This window comes from Panthera onca, chromosome B2, assembly GCF_046562875.1.
Source record: "Panthera onca isolate mPanOnc1 chromosome B2, mPanOnc1 haplotype 2, whole genome shotgun sequence".
Lineage (NCBI taxonomy): Eukaryota > Metazoa > Chordata > Mammalia > Carnivora > Felidae > Panthera > Panthera onca.
Window position 1 is genome coordinate 109,682,530 of NC_138343.1, and position 23,816 is coordinate 109,706,345.

Sequence of the window (23,816 nt, forward strand, 5' to 3'; positions counted from 1 at the left end):
TGCAGAAGGAAAATGCGGGATACCTTGTTCAAAAATGAAGAATTTCAAGATGGTGACAGCAAAGCATTAAACCAAGCATTAAAGTACAGAGCCCATAACCCACAAGCCTACAGGTTGAATGCTCAAAGAGTAGCTTCTGCTTGTATCTAACCACACCTTTTTTTTTTTTTTTAAGATGGAAATACTACAGTGCCATGAAACTAGGCCACATTTTCCCCTCAGACACTACCAATCTTACCTCCTGAGCTGTCACTCTCCATGCTTATTGGCCTCCTATCTTTGCTCCCTGTTGTCTTCCTTTCAGCTATCCATATGCAATTGTACTGTACAAGACCCAGCTTAAGGTCACCATCCTCCGTGACATCTTCCTTTACTACCTTAACTTACTTAACTGTCTTTCTAAACTTTCCTAGTATTTTTATGCCATAAATTTAGTTCTTTTTAAAAAAAAAATTGACTGCTGATCATTGTGTTTATCCTGTTTCTTGAGTTAGAATGTAAGCATCTTAAGGATTGAGGTGGTGCCAACATCATACAATGGAAAGAGCACAGGCTTTTGAGCTTAATAAACCCTGGGTGTAAATTCCCTCTCTTGTTTGCTAACTGCTATATAGGTAAATTAATTCACTTTTGGGCCTTAGAATCTTCATTAGAAAAATGGGATGATAAAATCTGCTTTATTGGGTTGTTGTGAGGGTTAAGTGAGATAATATGGACAAAGCCCTGGGCATATATAAGTACTCTGAAATGTTAGTTCTTTTATGCAGACACATTGGATGTATCCTGTCATATATCTGATTTTGCTTTAGCAAATAGATGAGGGCTGAACACAAACTCACTATTCAATAAATATTTACTCATTGGAAATTGTATGTATTTTCTTTTTAATGTATTCTTTTTCATGCACCTAGGAAGTAAAGCAATCCTATGGTGAATTTTTTTGAATTTTTAAGTATTTATTTATTTTTGAGAGAGAAAAAGAGAGAGAGAGCACAAGCAGGGAGGAACAGAGAGAAATGGGAGACACAGAATCCGAAGCAGGCTCCAGGCTCTGAGCTGTCAGCACAGAGCCCTGTGTGGGGCTTGAACTCAGGAGCCATGAGACCATGATCTGAGCTGACATTGTACTTTTAACCGACTGAGCCACCATTTTGTATAAAGTTATTATCTCTGATTTGTTTGTATATTCTTATATTCACATGCTGACTTTTGAAAAAAAAGGTTTAATTTTGTACAATTTTTTTATATTTCCACACCTATTATCTTACATGGGTAAAAAAAAAAAAAGGGGGGGGGGGATAGTCTTATTTCCAGTGAGGAAAAGGGGAAGTCTGGCACTGACAGATTAAGAGATTACTCTAAATTACACAGACCAGTGTAATTTAATATCCACTAAACTGTCCTTGAAGCTGGTTTTAAATTCAGATATGCTGACTCCTTGTTCATTTTTTTTTTCTTCACTGTATCAGACAGTCTCTGGGAAACAAAAATATACCTGTTAAGTATATACAGAAATGATTATTTTAATTTATTAAAAGGGTACAAATGAGACTATTTTTATGTTGGGCATATAGTTGGCATTCACTGTGTGTTAGATTAAAAACAGCACGTAAGGTCTATTACCGCTCCTGGTTCACTGAAGTACACACTTAGTTAAGAGTTATTATTCAAATTCCTCTTTTTGACAAACGTATTTTAATGGAACCGTTTTCGCCTAATGAAAATTTAACTGCAAGCCTTATTTAAGACAGTTTCAATTTGGGGCCTAGCACATCACGTTCGAAAGCTGCTTCCCTACCCCGCCCCCCCTCCCCATGTGAATTATTATACTTCCTCCTGCCTGGCGCAAACCACACTTTGCTTGCCAAACTTATGGCTGAATACCCCCGAGGACTTTCTGTAGCCTCCCAGCCACAGCTCAGAAACCCAAAGCCGTTTCCACGTGAAACAACCAAACACAGTCCACTAAGCCTAAGGTCCGCTACAGTGACGGCTACTGTATAAAAGGCGAATGAGAAGGCAGCGCCCCCTTCTGCTCCCACCCCCTCCTCGTCTGCAGCACCCAATCGCTTTTCTTTGTCCTGTGGTCCGCGCCTGGGATTGGTCGGAAGCGGGACCGGCGCGGGACGAGTGCGCAGGGGCCGAACGGCGAGACTTGTCCGTCAAGTGCGGCCGCCGGTCCTCCCCGCCTCGCTGCGCGCTTGGCGAGGCTGGGGGGCGGGGCCCGGGAGCTGCTGCGCCTGCGTTGTGGGCGTTCTCCCGGAGCAGCAGCTGCCCCGCCGCCGCCACCACCACTACCACCACCACCACCACCGCCGCCGCTGCTGCCGCCACCGCCACCGCCGTGTTCGGGTGTAGAATTTGGAATCCCTGCGTCTGGTTAACAATGAAGCAGAGTTCGAACGTGCCGGCTTTCCTCAGCAAGCTGTGGACGCTTGTGGAGGAAACCCATACCAACGAATTCATCACCTGGAGCCAGGTAGGGGTGAGGGCACGGCGGCCTCCGAACCCCCTGACTAACCGCCTTGTCTCTCTCTCTCTCTCTCTCTCTCTCTCTCCCCCCTCACTCTCCCCCTCTCTCTCCCTCCCGTGGGGCTGTCTCTCGCGGCCTGCGGCTCGACGCCTTCTGCGCGGCCCGCGGCGCGGGGTGGCGGGGTGGCGCGGGCCCCGGCGGTCAGCCTAGCGAGGGACCCCTCGTATTGTTCGCGCGGGGAGCCGCGGGGGTCCCGGCCGGCGCCGCTGGCTCAGGCCGCGGTGGGGGAGGGGCGGCCCGCGCCGCGGCCCGGGAGGCCCCGTAACGGTCCGGCCCCGTCGGCGTTCGGAACCGGCCCGGCAGGGCGAAGGCGGCCGAGGAGCCGAGGGCGCCGGAGCCACGTTACTGCACACTCATTCTCCGTCCTCCCGCCGGGCTCGCGGGTTACGAATCGCTGAGGGCACACGCAGCCCTGGGCGCGAGGGTTTGTCTGAGGAAATCTTTACCTCAGCGACCCGATTCTCCTCACTAAAAAATACACCCCGCTTGGCGCTGGGTTCTTTATGAGGAGAGCAGTCAGAGGGATACAGGCAAATGTTCAAACGCAGGTTACTGTTTCTCATTGGGTTTCGAAATCTTGTATAGAAAATGGTACAGCATTCTTTGGAAATTCTGAGCCATTTGTATATGTAAACGGATTTTTGTGATTATTTTAGTAAAAGTGCTCTAATAGACAGGTGTTCAGTAACTTGGTGAGAAGCTAACATGAATCACTAAATTTCGCTGAACAGTTACTGGGAGAGTGGGATATGATGCCTTGACTATTGGTTTGATCCCAACTCCGCCACTAAACAGGAATGACCTTAGTCAAGCACCTTATCTTGTCTGGCCCAAGTTTCATCGTCCTTAAGATGAATGGGTTGCCTGGGTGATGCAAGACCCTTCTAGTTCCAAATACAAGATTCTAAGCAGAATGATTATTACATAAATAGTGCATTTGCGTTTGAATGCACTCTCAGGCTGTTGGAATCATTTTGTGAAGCGGAGTGGGTTTTTCTTATCTGTTTGGGGTATTTAGTTGTTTAGAGGGTTGCCGAAGAGTAAGTGAAAACTACCTTCACAGTGCCTGGCACCTGTTAAGTGCTGAGTAAATGTTACCTCCCTTCTTTCTCTGTTTTCTATTCCTGTCCTATTATAGCTCTCACTTTTACTTACTTTTAAAAGGGAGCAGTGTGTTGAGTACATGGGAGTTTCTGACTAGTGTTAACTCCATATTCTTTCTTGTATTACTGTCATTTGTTCATTTCTTTATACCCCTTCTAGGACTTACTTTTTTTGAAGGTCAGTATCATCAGCTGGATGGTGTGTGTTAAGTATTTGATGAATTTTGTACAGTTGTACAAAGAAAGGTGAAAATAAGGAAGCCAGCCGCCAGCATACACTTAAAAATAAACAGATGTCTCATGCTTTTCATCAGTCAGAAGGATTAAAAGTTGACAGGGATGGATCAGCACAGACTGCTGTTACTCAGCCTTGTATTTATTAGAGATTGGACTGAGAGTCTCTCCCACCCAAGCTGACTTTATTATACGTTTTTGGCTTGTATGGTCATTAAAAAAAATAATTCTTATTTATCCCATAGGTCTAAGCTTATGTTTTACTAATTTTCTTATACATAATGGGACAGTTAAAATATAAATTCATTGAGGGCAGAGACCGTGTTGGTACCAAGGACACATTAGGTATTTAATAATGGTGAATCAATGAAATCTTTTGGGATATGTAATGGAAGTGGTAGGGATGATAAAAATAAAATTATGCCTGAAAAGAATCTTAGAGATAATCCAGTTTAGCCTCATCATTATATAGATGAGGGTTGAGGCTTAGGTTAGATTTCTTATCCATAATTACAAAGCTAGCCCATTATTGGAGATGGGACTCTAACATAGATTTTTGACCTCTCAGATCAGTCTTCCATCAGAAGCACTTCCCTTAATACACCTTGGCACAATATTTAGTTTATATCAAAATGTTACCCTTTCACAAGTCAGTGGACAATTCTGGATTAATGTTGTCTAGAGCTTAGCTTAGTTGCTTAGGACGTCTGTCTCTATTACTTTCCCATAGACTTTTCCAAAAGCAGTGTTAACAATGAAATGAAAGGTAAAACATTAATTAAACAATGATGTTACATGGAAAAAAACTAAATAAGTTACTCTTATCTTTTAAAAGTTGCTATTTATGGTTGTTTCTGGTTTCCTTCAAATGTGTTTTGCTGAATTTCTGTCAAGGTAATTTAGCATTTATACTATCTGAGTGAAAATCATATTAAGACCTTTTAGAAGCAGCAGATGTTTGGGAAACCAGGAAATCTTTTATGCAATTTTTTTTTTTTTTAACTTGTGGAAAATAATTTACTCCTCTAGCTTGAGAGTAAGGCAAGGAAAAACTTAACCAACTACAGTTTGAAAAGCTTGGCTTAAGATTCTTGAAGACTTACTCTTAGAGCTAGTTTTTCTTGAAACTTATAATATGACAAAAATGAAAAATGAAATGCCCCATTATCATGATTAATTATAGAAATATAATCTGAGCAATCAAAATTATACTAAATGTGTTATTGATTCAAATAATAGAAATGTCTTTGGATCAGAGTGTCTTTAAGATATTTGTACATATTTTTTTTCCCATATTCTCCCCTTGAAAGTTTCTTTTTTCTTTTTTTCTTTTTTTAACATTTTCTGTAACTTCAAAATTTTATATAGCTATTTTGGCTCTGGTAGGCAGTCTATTGCCAGAATCAGGGACAGAGATAGTACTGTTGGGCAACTTAAAGCTGTTTTAAATGTAACCAAGTCCTAAACAGAAGGCACAGGTTTAACTTGGAAGCAACTGCAGAAACTTGATATTCAGGGACAAGAGGTTGTAGAAGTTGGATGGAAGTTCTTGCCATTGATAGTGAGGAACAGTCTTTACTGTTACTGAAATTTGATAGTGTATGTCGAAGTGAAGCAGTTATAAAAGCAGGAAAGAACTGGAAGTCATTGTTTTATTAGTGTTATTACCTTTGTCTCTGTTCATATTGTTTGAGAAGACCAAGAAGTGATTTCTGCTAGAGACCTCATACCCATCTGTGCCCTTTGACATTCTCTACTTCTCCATCTCTCGCAAATCAGTATAGACAAATCAGGAAATAGGAGGAAAATGGAGCAAAACCAGAATTAGTCTCCTGTTTTCTAGCTGTTTTGAATTAATTTGAGCATCCAGATTCTGATGTTTTGGTATCGTTTTGAGCTTCCCAGAAACCATTGCATTATTACACTAAGTTGAAAACAAGAAAGCCACAGGTGTGCCAGAATAGGAGTAAAATCCACTTTAGATGAATCTACAGAAAAGTTGAAAGATTCATTGATGAGTATTTCCTATTTGTATACATAAAAGGGAGTGAACAAAAGACTCAGAAGGAATGGCTGGTGAACATTAAAAAGTTATGGACTGTTTTTAAAATGTTACAAATTTCTGTTCTGAAAAAGGTTTTAGATTAATGGGTTTAAAGTATTAGATTATTTAAGAATATTTTGGATGTTTTTAAATGAGTACCAATTTGAGCACTAACAACTGTTGTTATTTGGAAGCTTGCCAACCTTTATGGGTAAAGCCTAAAAAGAAGCTACCCATCTCTCCCACCTTACACAGTCAGTAGTGGCTTTCTTCCCCTTGTGAAATGTGTTGGGAGAGTTCTATGTTCTATTGTTTGAGTCTCACAGGTTTAAATGGCAGTAAGATGGAATTTTTGCACTCAGAGGTTATCTACTAATTGTAGAGTGGAGACTGAAGGAATGACATAAACAGATACACAGAGTATGAGTGAAGGAAGGTTGTATGAGAGAGGGAGAGCACGTAAAAATATAAGCAAGGGGCATTCATCTGATAGGATCCAAGAGTTAAACTTCTAAAAAGATAATTTGGTCCACTGTGGCCAATGATTCATTTATTTTGTTACTCACAAATATTTATCATGAGTATGTTATGACCAGCAGTGTGCTAGGTACTTGGAATTCATTCACTAGTGAACAAAGTGGCTCTATAAACCTTATATTCTAGTGGAGGACACTGATAATTAAAAAGTAAGCAAACACAGATAATATAATTTTAGTTAGTGGTAAGTACCATGAAGGAAATAAAGAAGGTTAAAGAGAGATAACAGTTAGGACTAAGTAGGAGACAGAAGTCACATAGTATAAAAGAAGGAAAGAATTACTTTTAAATATTTTAAACAGGGAAAATGTAGAATTACTAACTATATCAGAGGAATTGGAGTAAACACTCTAAAGAATATAGGGGTGGCAGTTATAAGAATATGACTATGTCTCACTTAATGGCAAAGAAACCACCGGTGCCACTTTAGTGGAACTTATTGGAAGCTCATCCTTCAGAACTTGTGGGAGAAATACTCCTTTAAGGCAGCAGTTTGCAAACTATTGCCCATGGTCCAGTCATCTGTTTTGTAAATAAAGTTTAATTGGAACATAACCATTCTCAATATATTTACATATTGTCTATAAGGTATTATTACCTCCAAGCCCAAAATATTTACTGTCTAACCCTTTAAAAAAAGGTTTATCAGTCCTTGTTCTAGAGCACCCTTGAAAGCTATTCGTGGGGACATGTCTTGCTAGAAATACTCTGGTTTGAAACCATCGAAGGGAGAGAGAAAGCTGAGGGAAGCTTTTGGCCTTCTGCTGCTGACCTTCTGTACTGCAAGAGCTAGGTGCTGGAGGATGTGCCTACACTGTAGGAGCCTGCCAATGTTGAGGAACCAGGAAATAGGAAGGAGAACCCCCCCTCCTCTTATAATCTCTTTAGTATCTTCTATTGACAAAGCTTATCACCATGCCTTCTAGAAAAAGATATTTAAGGGACCCAGCCCCACAGTTGCAAAACAGACAATGAAAAATGAATTTGGAGCAATAAACTGATAACTAGCACATAGTTATCTGGGATTTGTGGGCATTTTAGGTAGATCGATGAGAAAAGCCTCTCTGAGGACATGATGTTTGAGCAGACACCTGAACAATTAGGCCAGGCGAAAGAGAATGGCAGATGTAAAGGCTTTGAACATGGCATGTTCATGTGATTGGAGAAGGCCCCTGTGATTAGAATATCTTTAGAGAATGTGAGATTGAGGTTAGAGAAGTAGCAGGAACAGATGGTATAGGGCCTTAAGGCTGTAGTAAGAAGATTGGAAATCTAGGGAACTAGTTTGTAGATTATCACAGTTTTCCACTATGGTATTGAAAATAGTGTAGCTGAAAAAAAAAGAAAAGAGTGTAGCTGAGACTAGGGTATTTGCGGTGCAGATGTGAGAAGTTGTTGGATTTGGTATCTACTTTAAAGGTAAAGCAGCAGAATTTACTAATAAATTGTCTGGAGTACAGGAAAGACAGAGAAGAATTAAGAATGACTCAGATTTGGCCTAAACAAGAAGATAAATGATACCATTTGCTCAGATGGGAGAGTATTCAGAGAAATGCAGGTAGAGATTCTGTTTGGCCGTATGAACTTTGATATTACAAATGAACACTAGTGTTACTTGAAAATTTAGCTTACATTTTGTTGACCATACTTATTCATATGACTACACCTAATTTCAAAGGAGGTAGGGAAGTTCAGTGCTATGAAGGAAAACAGGAATATTTTTGAACAGTCTGAATGAGTTCTACACTCCAAGACATCCACGTGGAAATGTTGAATATGATGTTTGAATATAAGACACTGGCATTGGAGTTTGTGAGTGGTAAAGCCATGGGACTGGATGAGATCATCCAGGGAGAGAAATGGAGATGGAAGGAGCTAAAAGACAGGCCATTCTGATTTTTAGAGGGCAGGAAAGTAAGAAAAAGCTAGCAAAGGAGATTGAGAAGGAACAGTGCAATAGGAGAAAAACAAGGGAGTAAGGTTATAGTAGTTAATGGAAAAAAATGGTTCAAGATAGAGAAGATGGTCAACTGTGTCAAGTGCTATTATGAGTATTTTTATATACCTCTCCTGGTGTGTATAAGCAAGAATTTCTTTAAGGTATATATAGGTACCTATGTTGAAGAGTGGAATTGCTCAAAAATAAGATATGAACTCTTCGACCTGAAGATAGTTCAGATTGTTTTCCAAAGAGATTAAACACTCTTATACTTAGCCATGCATGAGATTTTCCATTAATTCACATCCTCAAAACTTGATATTATCATTGTTCTTAATTTTTTACTGATCTAGTAGATGTAAAGTGTTCTCTCAGTGAGGTGTTAACTTATATTTCCCTGATTACTAATATGTTCAAACACCTTTTCATATTTATTGGCCATATGTGTTACCTATTCTATGAAGTATGTGACCATTTTTCTATTGGGTGGCTTATCTTTTTTTTTTTTTTTTAATGTTTATTTATTTTTGAGAGAGACAGAGAGGTGAGTGGGGGAGGAGCAGAGAGAGGAGATACAGAATCTGAAGCAGGCTCCAGGCTCTGAGCTGTCAGCACAGAGCCTGACACGGGGCTCAAACCCACAAACCGTGAGATCATGATCTGAGCCGAAGTTGGACGCTCCACCGTCTGAGCCACCCAGCCGCCCTTTGGGTAGTTTATTTTTTAGTATTTGTAGAAATTCCTTGTATATCCTGTATATACATTTTGGAGGTTTATGTGTTGCTTCTATCTTCTCCTAGTTTGAAGCTTATCTTTTGATGAGTACAAGTTTTAAATTTTAGTATAATTTAATATATTCATCTTTTTTGTTCATGCTTTTTGTTTCTTCTGGATGTTTTTTCTTACCTCTACCTCAGGGAGAGAAAAATACTTTTCTATTTCTCTTCTTTTTTTCCTGAAAGTTTTAAAAGTTTGCATATTTTGTGTAAGTCTTTAATTCACTTGGAATTGATTTTTGTGAGTGGTGTAAGGAATTCAGTTTCATTGTTTTCCATATAAATACTCAGTTGTCGTAGCCCCTTCATTGAGTAGTTCCTTCTTTCTGTGGTGATGTGTATTGCTACCTATGTCTTATAGCAAAATTAATCACAGGTAGATACTATGATTTTGTTTCTAGGGTCTCTATTCCATTCCATTGAACTTTTTTTTTTCTTCCCTCATCGCATGTCTTACTGTAGCTTTATACTGTCTTGCTTTTGGGAGGGCAGCTTATTCCTCAGGAGTACCTTGACTCTTGCTGGTCTTTGTTCTTCTGTACGTGTTTTAATATATATTTTTTTACATTTATTTATTTATTTATTTATTTTTTTAATTTAATTTTATTTTTTTTTAATTTTTTTTTTCAACGTTTTTAATTTATTTTTGGGACAGAGAGAGACAGAGCATGAACGGGGGAGGGGCAGAGAGAGGGGGAGACACAGAATCGGAAACAGGCACAGGCTCCAGGCTCCGAGCCATCAGCCCAGAGCCTGACGCGGGGCTTGAACTCACGGACCGCGAGATCGTGACCTGGCTGAAGTCGGACGCTTAACCGACTGCGCCACCCAGGCGCCCCTACATTTATTTATTTTTGAGAGAGACAGAGCACAAGTAGGGGAGGGACAGAGATAGAAGGAGACACAGAATCCGAAGCAGGCTCCAGGCTCTGAGCTGTCAGCACAGAGCCCAATGCGGGGCTCGAACCCACGAACTGTGAGATCATGACATGAGCCGAAGTTGGACGCTCACCCAACTGGGTCACCCAGGTGCCCCTCTTCTGTATGTGTTTTAAATTAAAGTTCCACCAAAGAAAATCTGTTGGGATTTTAATTGGAATTGCATTGAAACTAAATCAGATTAGGGAAAATGGAAGTCTTTATGATATTGAATATTCCCATAAACAAGACATGTTTTAAAATGCATTTTGTTTAATAAAATTATGTATTTTGGGCACCTGGGTGGCTCAGTTAGTTAAGTATCCAACTCTCGATTGCACATCAGGTCATGATTTCACGGTTTGTGAGATCTTGAGCCCCACGTCCGGCTCCGCCTTGACAGTGTGAAGCCTGCTTGGGATTCTCTGTCTCCCTCTCTCTGCCCCTCCCTTACTCGCGCACACGTTCTCTCTCAAAATAAATAAACATTAAAAAAAAGTTTTTAAATAAAAAAAAATAAAGTTCTTTATTTTTTGGTAGTTGGGTCTTGCACATCTTTGTTAGATATTCTTCGTAGGTATGTTAAGACACTGTAAGTGGAGGGGCGCCTGGGTGGCTCAGTTGGTTAAGAGTCTGACTTCGGCTCTGGTCATGATCTCATGGTTAATGAGTTTGAGCCCCACATCAGGCTTTGTGCTGACAGCTCGGAGCCTGGAGTCTGCTTCAGATTCTGTGTCTCCCTCTCTCTCTGCCCCAATCCCACTTACACTCTCTCTGTCTCTTAAAAATGAATAAACATTAAAAAAAAAAAAAAAAGATGTCGTATGTGGTATTCTTTAGTTAAAAGTACATTCTGGCTGTTGCTGGTAGTTAGAAATACAAATAACATTTGTATGTTGATAGATAAACCAGTGGGCTAATCACTTTACTCATGTGGGTCTTTTAAGTGTACATCCATGAATCTGTGAATGGTAGTTTTGTTCTTCCTTTCAGAGCTTTATACCTCCAATTTTTGTCTTTTTTGTGTTGGTAAGACCTCAGCATGTCAAATAGAAGCAGTGATCACAGATCACTTTTTCTTATTTTTAAAAGAAATGTTTTTTATATTTTTCCCTTAAGTTAACTAGCTGTTAAAATTGAGAGTTTTTAATTTATCTTTTTGTTGTTAATGTCATACTTATGACCCTTTCCCCTCTCAGTCAATTGCCAGGAAGGAGGATACAGGAAAAAAGTTGATTTTGGTGAGTTAGGAAGATGGATTTGATATAGACAGTAGGTTGAGAACATGGTGAATTAAAGAACATTATGCAGAAATGTTAACAGTTGAAAAATCCAAGTGTGAAGTTTGAGATGGGGCAGAGATATAGATGTGATCATTTATAATAAAACATCATATTTAATAAAGTCAGTACACTGCCTAGGAAAAGAGTGTAAAAGGTGTCATGATCAAGGATAGAAACCTAAAAAACACACTACCTTTGATAGGTGAAGAAAATTGAAAGGAAACATGAGAGAGGGTAGACCTAATAGTATTTAGTTTCAAAGTCAAAAGAGTAGAGTATTTAAGGAGGAGATTGTCAGTAGTGCCAAATGAAATGCCACAAAGAGGTGTGGGAAGATCAGGACTGAAAAGAAGGCATTGAATTTGGCATTTGACATTTTAGAAAAAAAATAGTTTGAGTAGAGTGAGGGAGAATGAAACCAGTTTTTAGCAGGAGTAAGTAGATAGTACTAAATTGGAGAAGGGGGCTTTGAAATAAATTTAAGTTTTGCAGTGAAGGAAAAGACAAATGGGGTGAATAGATTGAGAGGGCAGGAAGGTAAAGTTTTTTTAGATAGGAAAAAGCATGCATTTTTAATTTTAATAGTTATTACCTAATAACCAATTCTGATTATCATCAAACTTTAAAAATTTTGCCAATCTACTCAGCTGGTTAAGCGTCCAACTTCAGCTCAGGTCATGATTTCTCGGTTTGTGGGTTCAAGCACCCATCAGGCTCTGTGCTGATAGCTCAGAGCCTGGAGCCTGCTTTAGAGTCTGTGTTTCCCTCTCTCTCTCTCTGCCCTTCCCCTGCTAGTGCTCTTTCTCTTTCTCTCTGTCAAAAATAAATAAACATTAAAAAAAAATTTTCAAATTTTGCCAGTCTAATAAGAGGAAATCATCATTTGTTTTGCTACACAATTATAATGAGATTGGGCCTCTTCTAAATTTTACGTTGGATTTTTCATCTTACTGATTTTTTATAAATTTTTAATTAATGCAATTAACTGTAATAAGTATCTAAAATATTTTTATGTTAATTTTCAACTTTATTGAATTTTTTCTAACTCTCTTAATAGTTAGGTTTAGTTTCAGACACAAATAGTAGAAATTCAAACAGTGGTTTAAACAGAATAGAGATGCATTTTCCTTTTAAGTCTGAGGATACCCAGTCACATTCTGGTCTTCACCCATACTTAGTTTCTCTACCTCAGGGTTGCTGAAGCTTTTAGTCATTAGCTTCAAGTTCCAAGCAGGGATATGGGATATAGGGGTTTGACACTTTGAATCTTTCCCCTTTTAGAACCTTTTCTGGAAGCCCCACTGAGTCCATTCTATTGATATCTTAATTGCCAGGGGTATATTTGGCTGCCTCTTTTTGTAAGTAAGGGGGACTGAGAAATGTGGTTGCAAATCAGACAAAATTGTGATTCTGTTCATAACAAAGTAGAGGATCATTTGTGTTTTTCCAGATGGATCTCTTTGTTTTTAAGGGTAAATAGTGTTCCTCTGTGTGTGTTGTGTGTATCAGTTTCTTTATCCATTCTTCCATTAAGGGACACGTACGTTGTTTCCGTATCTTGTCTATTGTAAATAATGCTGCAGTAAACATGGGAGCACAGATAATGCTTTGAGATACTGATTTCATTTCCTTTGGGTGTATACCTAGGAAAGGGGTAGTTGCATCATGTGGTAGTTCTATTTTTTATTTTTTTGAGGAAACTTCATGGTGTTTTCATAATGGTTATACTGATTCACATTACCACAAACAGTATATGAAAGTTCCCTTTTCTTCACATCCTCACCAACACTTATTTTTTTTTTTTTTTAATAATTGCCATCCTACCAGATATGAAGTAGTACTTCATTGTGGTTTTGGTTTTCATTTCCCTGATGGTTAGTGATGTTGATCACCTTTTTATACACCTGATGGCCATTTCTGTATCTTTGGGAAAATGTGTATTTGGGTTCTTTTTTAATCTGTTTGTGTCTTTTTCTTTTTTGGCTGTTGAATTGAATGTGTTCCTTACATATTTGGAATATTAATCCCTTATCACATATATTGCTTACAATTTTTTTCTCTTATTCCGTTAGGTTCTCTTTTTGTTTTCTTTGCCGTGCAGAAGCTTTTTAGCTTGATGTAGATGTTAGCTTGACTATAGTAGTCCTTTCTCTGTGTGTATAAATATATTAAATCATGTTGTACATCTTAAAAATATACAATTTTAGCTTTAAAATAACAAAAATCAAAAGGAGTTAGAGAAATTTGGGAATAGGGTTGGCAGCTAGCAGTTTCCATGAATAAATTATAAATTCTTTACCACTGTGGCTTCTACGTTTACTTCATACGCCCAAAAGCATGGTTGTGAGCTTTGAGTTAGCATTGAGCAGTGAGTTAGCATTGAGCTTTTGTTTTTTTCTTTCCAAATGGAAAGTTTATGAAATCATCCTTTTTTCTCCAGATTTTCCCCCTGATGTGAATGCTACTTGTACTTATTACACATACAATTATATTCATTATTATATGTTATTACATATTATTATATAATATAATATATTGTAAATATAATTCTCAAATAGATTTGCTTATGCTTCTGTTCTCTCTAGTCCATTTTTTCTTTTTGACTGTCTCTTCTTTAGTACAAAACTCTCGTAAACACTAATCCTTTCACCTTTATAGGGTAAGGTTAACATCTCTCTTCTCATTGTTTTTAGTATTTTCTTGCCTATTGTTACATAATTATTTTACAAGTGAACTTCAGTACCTAATATTTGGTTGTGTTAGCATGTTTTCACCTCGTCTCCAAAATTTTCTTCTTAATTGAGAATTTAATGTATTGGTTAATTAGAGAGAATTGACAGCTTTACAGTTTTTGTCCCTCTGTAGTTTAATGTTCTCATAAACATTGTGTATATTTTTAAGACTTATTTTTAGGTATGTGACTTTTTTCTATTGGAATCTTTCTATTATTGATTTCTTTATTCTATTTTAGTTTTAAATTGTTATGGTAAAATGTACCTAACATAAAATTAACCATTTTACCCATTTTTAAGTATACAGTTCAGTGGCATTAGGTACATTTACAGTGTTATGCAGCCATTGCTTCCATCGGTCTCCAGAATGTTTTTCAACCTTCCAAACTGAAACTTTGTACCTTAGACAATAACTCCAAATCCTCCCTCTTCTTAGCCCCTAATAACCATTTTGTCTCTATAAATTAGACTATTCTAGATATCTCATATAAGTAGAATAGTACAATATTTGTCCTTTCATGCCTAGTTTATTTTATGTAGCAGGTCTTTAAAGTTCATCCATGTTGTAACACCTGTCAGAATTTTCTTCCTTTTTTTAAGGCTGAATAATTGTGTATATACCACATTTTGTTTGTCCATTTATCCGTCAGTGGACATTTGGGTTGTTTCTACTTTTATTTTTTTCAATGTTTGTTTATTTTTGAGAGAGAGAGAGTGCAAGCAGGGGAGGGGCAGAGAGAGAGGGAGACACAGAATCCAAAGAAGTTCCAGGCTCTGAGCTGTCAGCACAGAGCCCAGTCCGGGGCTCAAACTCACGATGGTGACTGAAGCTGAAATCAGACACTTAACTGAGCCACCCTGGTCCCTCAGGTTGCTTCTACCTTTTGACTTTTGCAATAATGCTACTATGAACATGGGTATACAAATATCTGTCCAAGTATCTGCCCCATTCTTCTGGATACATAGTAGAATGGTAGGATCATGTAGTAATTCTGTGTTTAATTTTTTGAGGAACTACCATACTGTTTTCCATAGCAGCTCTACTATGTTTTACATTTCCACCAGCAGTGTATAAAGGTTTCCAGTTTCTCCACATCCTCTAGCATTTATTTTCTGTTTATTTGGTGTTTTTAAAAATAATTGCCATCCTAATATTGTAAAGTGGTGATTGTGGTTTTGGTTTTTATTTCCTTAATGATTAGTGATGTTAGACACCTTTTTGTTTATTGGCCATTTGTTTATCTTTTTTGGAAAATACCTACTCAAGTCCTTTGCCCATTTCTGATCGGGTTGTTTTCTTTTTGTTGTTGAGTTGTAGAAGTTCTTTATTATAGATATTAACCCCTTATCAGATACACAGCTTGCAAATATTTTCTCTGATTCTGTTGGTTGCCTTTTCACTCTATTGATGGTGTTCTTTGCACAAAAGTTTTTAATTTGAGGTAGGCTTGTTAGTCGGTTTTTGCTTTTGCTGCCTGTGCTTTTGGTGTTGACCAAGAAATCATTGCCAAATCCAAATAAAGCTTTTTCCCTTAAGTTTTCTTCTAAGATTTTTATAATTTTAGGGGTGCCTGAGTGGCCCAGTCAGCTAAGCATCTTCTGACTCTTTATCTCAGCTCAGGTCTTGAGCTCAGGTTTGTGAGTTCAAGCCCAACTTTGGATTATGTGCTGGGGATGGAACCTGCTTTAAAAAAAATTTGTATACACACACACACACACACACATATATAATTTTTATAGTTCTATTTCTTATGTTTAGGTCTTTGATCCATTTTGAGTTAATCTTTGCATATGGCGTAAGGTAAACTTTGTTCTTTTGATGTGAGTATCCAGTTTTCCCAGCATCATTTGTTGAAAACTGTCCTTTTCCCATTGAATGGTCTTGATGCTCTTGTAAAAACTCTTGGGCTTTATATGTAAGGGTGTATTTGGGGGCTCTGTATTCGATTGATCTGTCTTTCTGTGTTTATGACAGTATCATACTGTTTTGATTACAGTATTGTAAGTTTCAAATTATTTTTTTGGTATGCCAGAACACTAGTGACTTTAAATATTAATTAGTAACCAGATATCTTACTGAATTCTTTTACAATTTTTCAGTTGATTGTGCAAAGATATGTCTGTTGCAGATAACAATAAAATATGACTTCCTCTTAAATTTTACCTGTTTTTGTCTAATTACATTGGCTTTAAAATAATGTTAAATAATTATGTTGGCTACGTATAGTATTTCTTGTTTCTGATTTAAGGGAAATTCTTCTCTAATATTTTTTTTTTTTTTTTTAAATTTTTTTTTTTTAACGTTTATTTATTTTTGAGACAGAGAGAGACAGAGCATGAACAGGGGAGGGTCAGAGAGAGGGAGACACAGAATCTGAAACAGGCTCCAGGCTCTGAGCTGTCAGCACAGAGCCCGACGCGGGGCTCGAACCCACAGACAGTGAGATCGTGACCTGAGCCGAAGTCGGAGGCTTAGCCGACTGAGCCACCCAGGCGCCCCCTCTAATATTTTACCATAGTGTATGATACAGCTTTTGGTTTGAGACATACTCTTATTAAACTTCTGAGGTTGACATTAAAAAGCTTAATTACAGTTTGGCACTTAATTACAGTTTGTTTCTTGTTGCTGTTAATAGGAATAAAATGTTGATCTGAAAGTGTCATAGAAGGACTGCCCAGTTTTGGGATTCATATGTATCACCTCTTAGGACTTCAACTAATTGACTTTTTGTGTTGTTTTTCAGAATGGCCAAAGTTTTCTGGTTTTGGATGAACAAAGATTTGCAAAAGAAATTCTTCCCAAATATTTTAAGCACAATAACATGGCAAGCTTTGTGAGGCAACTGAATATGTGTGAGTATGGATAGCAATTTATTTGGAACACTGTCATCAATGGATTAAACCATTTTTTCCCATTAGGTTGATAAGCAAAAAGGAAATCTTTTACTTTGGTCTATTTTAGTAATCGAAATTTTTACTCTTTTTCAGATGGTTTCCGTAAAGTTGTCCATATTGACTCCGGAATTGTAAAGCAGGAAAGAGATGGTCCTGTTGAATTTCAGCACCCTTACTTCAAACAAGGCCAGGATGACTTGTTGGAGAACATTAAAAGGAAGGTGAGCTATCGTTAATGTGATTTATTTCGGGCATTACCATGTAGCATCTTTGGCCAAGACTTAATATTTCACCTGTTGAAATTAAGAATGTACAGAAATACACAGGTGTTCCTTGTTGGGATGACTTAGATTAATAAAGCTTTCATTATTTCACTCTATTTTGTATTTTTTCTCTGCAGTCAACTGTCCTGAGGGCTTAGTCTTCAAATACCTTCTAGAGGGAAGGAAAATCTTTACATTCTGAGGATTGAGGAATCATCCATATTGGGATGGTTCACTCCTTCTAATTTAGCTTAAAAATGTAAGCTCCTGCTAGAATGTCCACTCTCTGGAGGGCTTTTTCTTTAATTCACTGCTAAATATCCAATGTCCAGAATAAGTCGCTTGCATTATAGTAAGCATTTAATAATACATTTTTAAATGAATGGTATCTTTTGCTGAAATAAAATATTTTACTAAATCCACAAAAGAGAGGGGAGAAAAGAGCTAATGGACCATGAAAGAAAATGGGCTAAGTGTGCAGCTGTTACTGCATAAATTTAATTAAACATGGAATGTGATAATAAAGAGGCTTGAGGAAATTACAGTGAGTTTGGCGAAATGGAACCAAAAAAAAAAATGCCCCTAAGTTGTTCCTGTTCTTAGAAACTTTTCCACGTTTAAAAAAACAAAAAAACAGATTGATTATTTCTTATTCTTTCTCTTTGCAAAGCTATGAATTTTATTCTTTTTATAGCGTCCTAACCTGAGCGTTTTGGAACTAAATCTAATTTCCTGAATGGGCTACAAAACTCACTTATAATAGGGAAACTTTGAATTACGAATATGGTGTTTAGTACTTGATTTCCTGAATTTGTTTTCAAAAGGTTTCATCTTCAAAACCAGAAGAAAATAAGATTCGTCAGGAAGATTTAACAAAAATTATAAGTAGTGCTCAGAAGGTTCAAATAAAACAGGAAACTATTGAGTCCAGGCTTTCTGAATTAAAAAGGTAAAGTATTATTTCCAAATATAATCTTAATATAGGGGCTGGTGTTTATATTTGTGTGTTGGGGGTTGGAGGTTAGTGCTTTAAGTACTTAGATCACATTGTTGAAACCAAGATAAAAGGTCATTTTTCTGTAAGTATTGGTTCCCTTTAATTTTGATTTATAGCCCTTGACTTTACCTCAATATTATATTTTCTTAATGGTGATCAAAAGAATTTAGGGCAGTTAAAAACAACATGATGCACGAATCTCACTGATGAAATAGTAGATCTTTAAATTGTTGTAGGAAATATGATTCTACTTAAGTTAGATTTCTTATGATGTTCATACACATGAGGGCACACAAAGCATAAAAAATTCTACATGTGTTACTCATCCTTTTTTTTTTTTATGGTGGTTTCATAAGACTTTTCTGTGTGGCCCATCTCTTAGGAAAAAATAGGACAAAAAATAGGGAAAAAGGACACATGAGACTTGGCCTACTTGTTATTTATTTTACATAGACGTGGTAAAGTGTTATTTGAATCTTTTATCTACCGAAACATGCTTTTGCTTTATTACAATTTTTGGCACCATTATTTGCCACAGTAACAACTTATATGTAGAATAGATGTACTTACTTCTTAGTAAGTAGTTAAGATTTTTTCTCTTATCCTAATAGGTGCCAAGGTCTTGAGAGTAATTTAAGTTTTATGTATTCTCTCCCATTTCAAGTGTGGGATTAGTTCAGCTCTCTTAACTCACGTATCTTCATTAAAAGAGTAACCTTGGATATGATTTCCTTTTTTGAATAAGCCTTAATTTTAAGCTGTCCCATTTTGCATCTATTATTTAATCATCCCAGTTTATTATATGTGTTTTGTGTCTGCTGAGGTACCTTTTGACCCAATTCCTTGAATCTCAGGTTTAGCTCTTAAGGAATGATCCTAGATTCATCCTATAAGTTTTAGAGGTAACCATTCTTCTATTTATGTTTTAGTAGGCAAATAGATGATAGTATCTTTAAATATTTGAGTCCGGGGCACCTGGGTAGCTCATCAGTTGAGCATCTGACTTTGCTCAGGTCATGATCTCGTGGTTCGTGAGTTTGAGCCCCATGTCGTGCTCTGTGCTGACAACTCAGAGTCTGGAACCTGCTTCGGATTCTGTGTCTCCTTCTCTCTGCCTCTCCCCCTCTCATGTTTTCTCTCTCTCTCTCTCTCTCTCTCAAAAATAAACATTTAAAAAAATGTGTTTAAAATTTAAATATCTGAGTCATAAAAAGTACTCTAGTTATTCATTAAGTATTAAAGAAAGTTTCGTTTTCAGTACCCTCTATGTGTAAATCCAGTCCCTTTTGTAATAGTTTGGCTTGAGGAAGATGGATATTATGGAAATTAACAAGAGCAAAAATGAGAGCGTTTAATAGGTAGATTATCTTTCATGCCTTCTCAGTGTTATCATTGCTGCTAACATTTAATAGTTGCATGTTTAATAAAAGTAGTCAGTGAAGGAAATGAAGTTACTACTAGGCAAGTTATTGATTTGTCATATATTTAGACATGCTTTAAAAAAACTTGTTTTAGTGTTTCTGTGCTTGTGTTTGAAACAGATTTTAAGATAGACAGTTTTAGAATCTGATAGACTTAGATCGGCTTCAACATTTACTATAATAAATTACCTGTGTGATTTTAGGCAAGGCCTCTCAATTCTTGAGTCTCAGTGTCCTCTTCTATAAAAGAGTTAATAATTCCTTTCTTGACTGATTTTAGAGAAGTTTAAGAAATACACATAAAATGCTTAGCATAATGCTTAGAGCATAGGAAGTGCTGGGTAAATGTCACTTCTTTTAAGAATTCTTTTCTGGGGCGCCTGGGTGGCTCAGTCAGTTATGTGTCCGACTTCAGCTCAGGTCATGATCTCGCGGTCTGAGTTCAAGCCCCGCATCGGGCTCTGTGCTGACAGCTCAGAGCCTGGAGCCTGTTTCAGAATCTGTGTCTCCCTCTCTCTCTGACCCTTCCCTGTTCGTGCTGTGTCTCTCTGTCTCAAAAATAAATAAACGTTAAAAAAATTAAAAAAAAAAAAGAATTCTTTTCTAAGGGTGCATGGGAGGTTCAGTTATTTAGGCGTCCAACTTTGGCTCAGGTCATGATCTCACAGTCTGTGAGTTTGAGCCCCACATTGGGCTCTCTGCTGTCAGTGTGGAGCCAGCTTTGGATCCTCTGTCTCCCTCTCTTTGCCCCTCCCCTGCTTGTGCGTGCACGCTCTCTGTCGGTCTCTCAAAAATAAATAAACATTAAAAAAAAATTAAAAAAAAATTCTTTTCTAAGCACAAGTCCTAAATTCACTTGGTAGCCACAGTTGAAAGGTTGTTTTATTTTTTAAATAAGAAGTAATGAACCACATTGTCAGAGAAGTAAATTGCCTACTACTATATGGATGCAGGCATGACTCTTACATTTTTGTGTTTATATTGCCAACAGTAGAATATACTATAGTTATGAAAGGATGATTCTGCAGCTGTGTCAAGATAGTTGTTATTTTATGTAATCGAGCCAACATTTTTCTAGTCTCAAAAATAATAGTAAAAGTTCACTGATATCCTTTTTTTTTTTTAAATTTTTAATGTTTATTTATTTTTGAGAGAGACAGAGACAAAGTGTGAGCAGGGGAGGGGCAGAGAGAGAGGGGGATCCAGAATCTGAAGCAGACTGTCAGCACAGAGCCCAACGTGGGGCTCAAACCCACGAACCGTGAGATCATGACCTGAACTGAAGTTGGACGCTTAACTGACTGAGCCACCCAGGTGCCCCAAAGTTCACTGGTATTCTTAATATCTTCATGTCTGGCTTTCTGAAATTTTTTTTGTTGTTGTTTCTTAATAAATGATGTAGTGAGAATGAGTCCCTTTGGAAGGAGGTGTCAGAATTACGAGCAAAACATGCACAACAGCAACAAGTTATTCGAAAGGTAAGCTTTTTTCCACCATGACTATAATCTGCCTTTGTTTAATTTGTGTACCATTTGTAACCTAAAAAAGTGTGTTGAATAGTCAGTGATTGATTTTAATTTCTTATATATTGGGTGCATATAGAGTAGTGAAACTCTGAAGTCAAACAAATTAAATTGTGTTATATTTTCATTTTAATAAGAAACACTTCTTACTAGCTTAATATGGTTGTTCCATATTCTCAACTAAAGTCTTATTAGCTTTATAGCCTGATATAACAACTTTAGAGATACTTTATTTTGGGGAACATAATATGTTACAAATTTCTTAACATTTTTTACTATGAAAGATAGCCTTACTGTGTGGGTTCGTTATTTTTGTTTTTACTATTTTTTACTTAAAAAGGTATGGATGTGATCTTGAAAGACAAATGACTAAAATTTTCAAATCAGTTAACCAGAATATGAGTTCAAAAAAATGAATTATCAGTGTATACCATTATTAGTTTCTGCAGAAAAGCAGTTAATGTAGTGTGTTATAAAATAAATTCTGGATTTTAGTATCTGAGCTGAAAATTACTGGGAGAACTGAAAAATCTCTCTGTTGCATTGTGTCCTTGTGGTGTAGTCTTTTCATATCAGCTTTCATATGTTAATAAGAGTTGAAACATAAAAGTAATTAAGGCAGCTATTTTTTGCTCATGAGTAAACTAGACTCTGAAGTTTAAGCAACAGGTTTTGGGTGGGGGAAGGAAGGGTGGGAGGTCTTTAGCTAAAAATAGAGTTATGACTGACTGGATCTGGGTCTAGTGAAGCAAGCTTAGAACAGAGACGAATGGTTGCAGCCTTTGGCCTGTAGTCAAAATAGATATACTAGGTTTTCCTTTTTGTTTTTTTCCAATCAGTATGCAAGTGAACGGTTGAATGTTGGATTCAGTTGTAAGTGTTTAGTCTGAGTGCATATATTTTCAGAGCTTCCCTAAAGGTAATTCCAGCATGCAACCTTGTTAAGAATACCTGATTTAAAATGATAGATATATCCTAACCTGTATTTTATTTTTTAAAATATCTTAATTTTTCTCAGAAAATAATGTTTTAGTTAAATATTAGCTTATAATACTACATAGCTTTTTTTTTCCCTTAAAGTCAAAGATAGTTGGTAAAATACAAAGATAGTTGGTAAAATGTCATGAAAGTTGACATTCTGTCTGCTCAAATCTGAGTTTGAATATTTGTGGTTTGGTGGAACTAGGGAGTTTTCATAATGCTGGAGTTGGTTCATAAGTTTGCCACTTACTCTTTTGTCTTGGCTCAATTGGAATAGTATATGTGAGTTACTGGTATAGGTGCCTGTTACAGGACAGGAAAATAGTACTGGTTGTAGAACTTGCCAGGTCCAAAAGTTAGAGGCTGTAAATACTGTAAATGTTAGATGACTTCAGCAAACAAGCTTTGTACAACGTGATGCAGAATTGTCATGAGAAGGGCACCTGGGTGGCTCAGTCGGTTAAGCATCCGACTTCGGCTCAGGTCATGATCTCATGGTCCGTGAGTTCGAGCCCCGTGTTGGGCTCTGTGCTGACAGCTCAGAGCCTGGAGCCTGTTTCAGATTCTGTGTCTCCCTCTTTCTCTGACCCTCCCCCGTTCATACTCTGTCTCTCTCTGTCTCAAAAATAAATAAACATTAAAAAAAATTAAAAGAATTGTCATGAGAGAACTAAGATGAACAAATTTCAGAAGAAATTTAGCCAGTGATTCATGATCTTATGAATTCAACCACTAATGTTTTTAGAATTTTTCTGTAATACTTATTTATAAATTAACAAAAACAATTGAGGTCAAATTATTTCATTGATACCTTTAAGCTTAAATTTAAGTTGTCTTCTCATCAGCTATCAGTCAGCATTTTCTTTTGAATAAGGTTAGTGACTAACTTCCTTTTCATAGACTCTAATGCTATCTAATTCTTCATTTAAAATGTCTATATTTGGGGTGCCTGGGTGGCTCAGTCGGTTAAGCGGCCGACTTCGGCTCAGGTCATGATCTCGCGGTCCGTGTGTTCGAGCCCCGCGTCAGGCTCTGTGCTGACAGCTCAGAGCCTGGAGCCTGTTTCGGATTCTGTGTCTCCCTCTCTCTGACCCTCCCCTGTTCATGCTCTGTCTCTCCCTGTCTCAAAAATAAATAAAAACGTTAAAATTTAAAAAATAAAATGTCTATATTTTTCTCCGTGGAAAAGTTCATTTTGATTCTAAGGAATACTACTTAGTATCCCCCTTTGGGGGTGAGCACACAATATTAAAGCCATGCACATTTCTAATTGACAATTCTGTATTTTAGTCATATAATTACATTTTACAAAACTTATAGAGAACTTCCTTGCAAAGAGTCTAAATAGTCCTCCACTCACTTTTGGCTTTTATTTATAGCCTGTCAGTAATGTACTGCTTTTCATAGTTCACCATGTGATTCTCATCTTTTTAGCTCCTTTGGGAAATTGACAGTAAATTTCAAAGCACACCCCAAGCCAAGCACACTACGATCACGTCAGTGTCACCTGGAGGACTTGCTAAACATACATTGTTGGACCCCATCCTCAGAATTTCAGATTCAGCAATTCTGGAGTGGGGCTGAGAATTTGTCTAATACTGCTGGTCCATGGACCACACTTTTTTTTTTTTTTTTTT

At 37.3% G+C, this 23,816-nt stretch overlaps 1 protein-coding gene across 7 annotated transcripts in view; it reads left to right on the plus strand.

Moving 5' to 3' along the window:
• The first annotated feature begins 2,172 nt into the window (after window positions 1-2,172).
• HSF2 (heat shock transcription factor 2) overlaps window positions 2,173-23,816 on the plus strand; it is a 39,785-nt gene continuing 18,141 nt past the window's right edge. For 2 of the 7 annotated variants that reach the window (XM_060616544.3, XM_060616545.3), the window contains exons 1-5: window positions 2,173-2,479; window positions 16,844-16,952; window positions 17,088-17,215; window positions 18,082-18,206; window positions 21,078-21,153. In XM_060616544.3, coding sequence (XP_060472527.1) covers window positions 2,387-2,479; window positions 16,844-16,952; window positions 17,088-17,215; window positions 18,082-18,206; window positions 21,078-21,153 — 531 coding nt within the window. In that variant the 5' untranslated portion in view covers window positions 2,173-2,386. Of the gene's footprint in view, window positions 2,480-2,897; window positions 3,082-16,843; window positions 16,953-17,087; window positions 17,216-18,081; window positions 18,207-21,077; window positions 21,154-23,816 lie in introns of those variants that run through there. The other 5 variants (XM_060616542.3, XM_060616543.3, XM_060616540.3 and 2 more) reach the window with 4 other exon arrangements.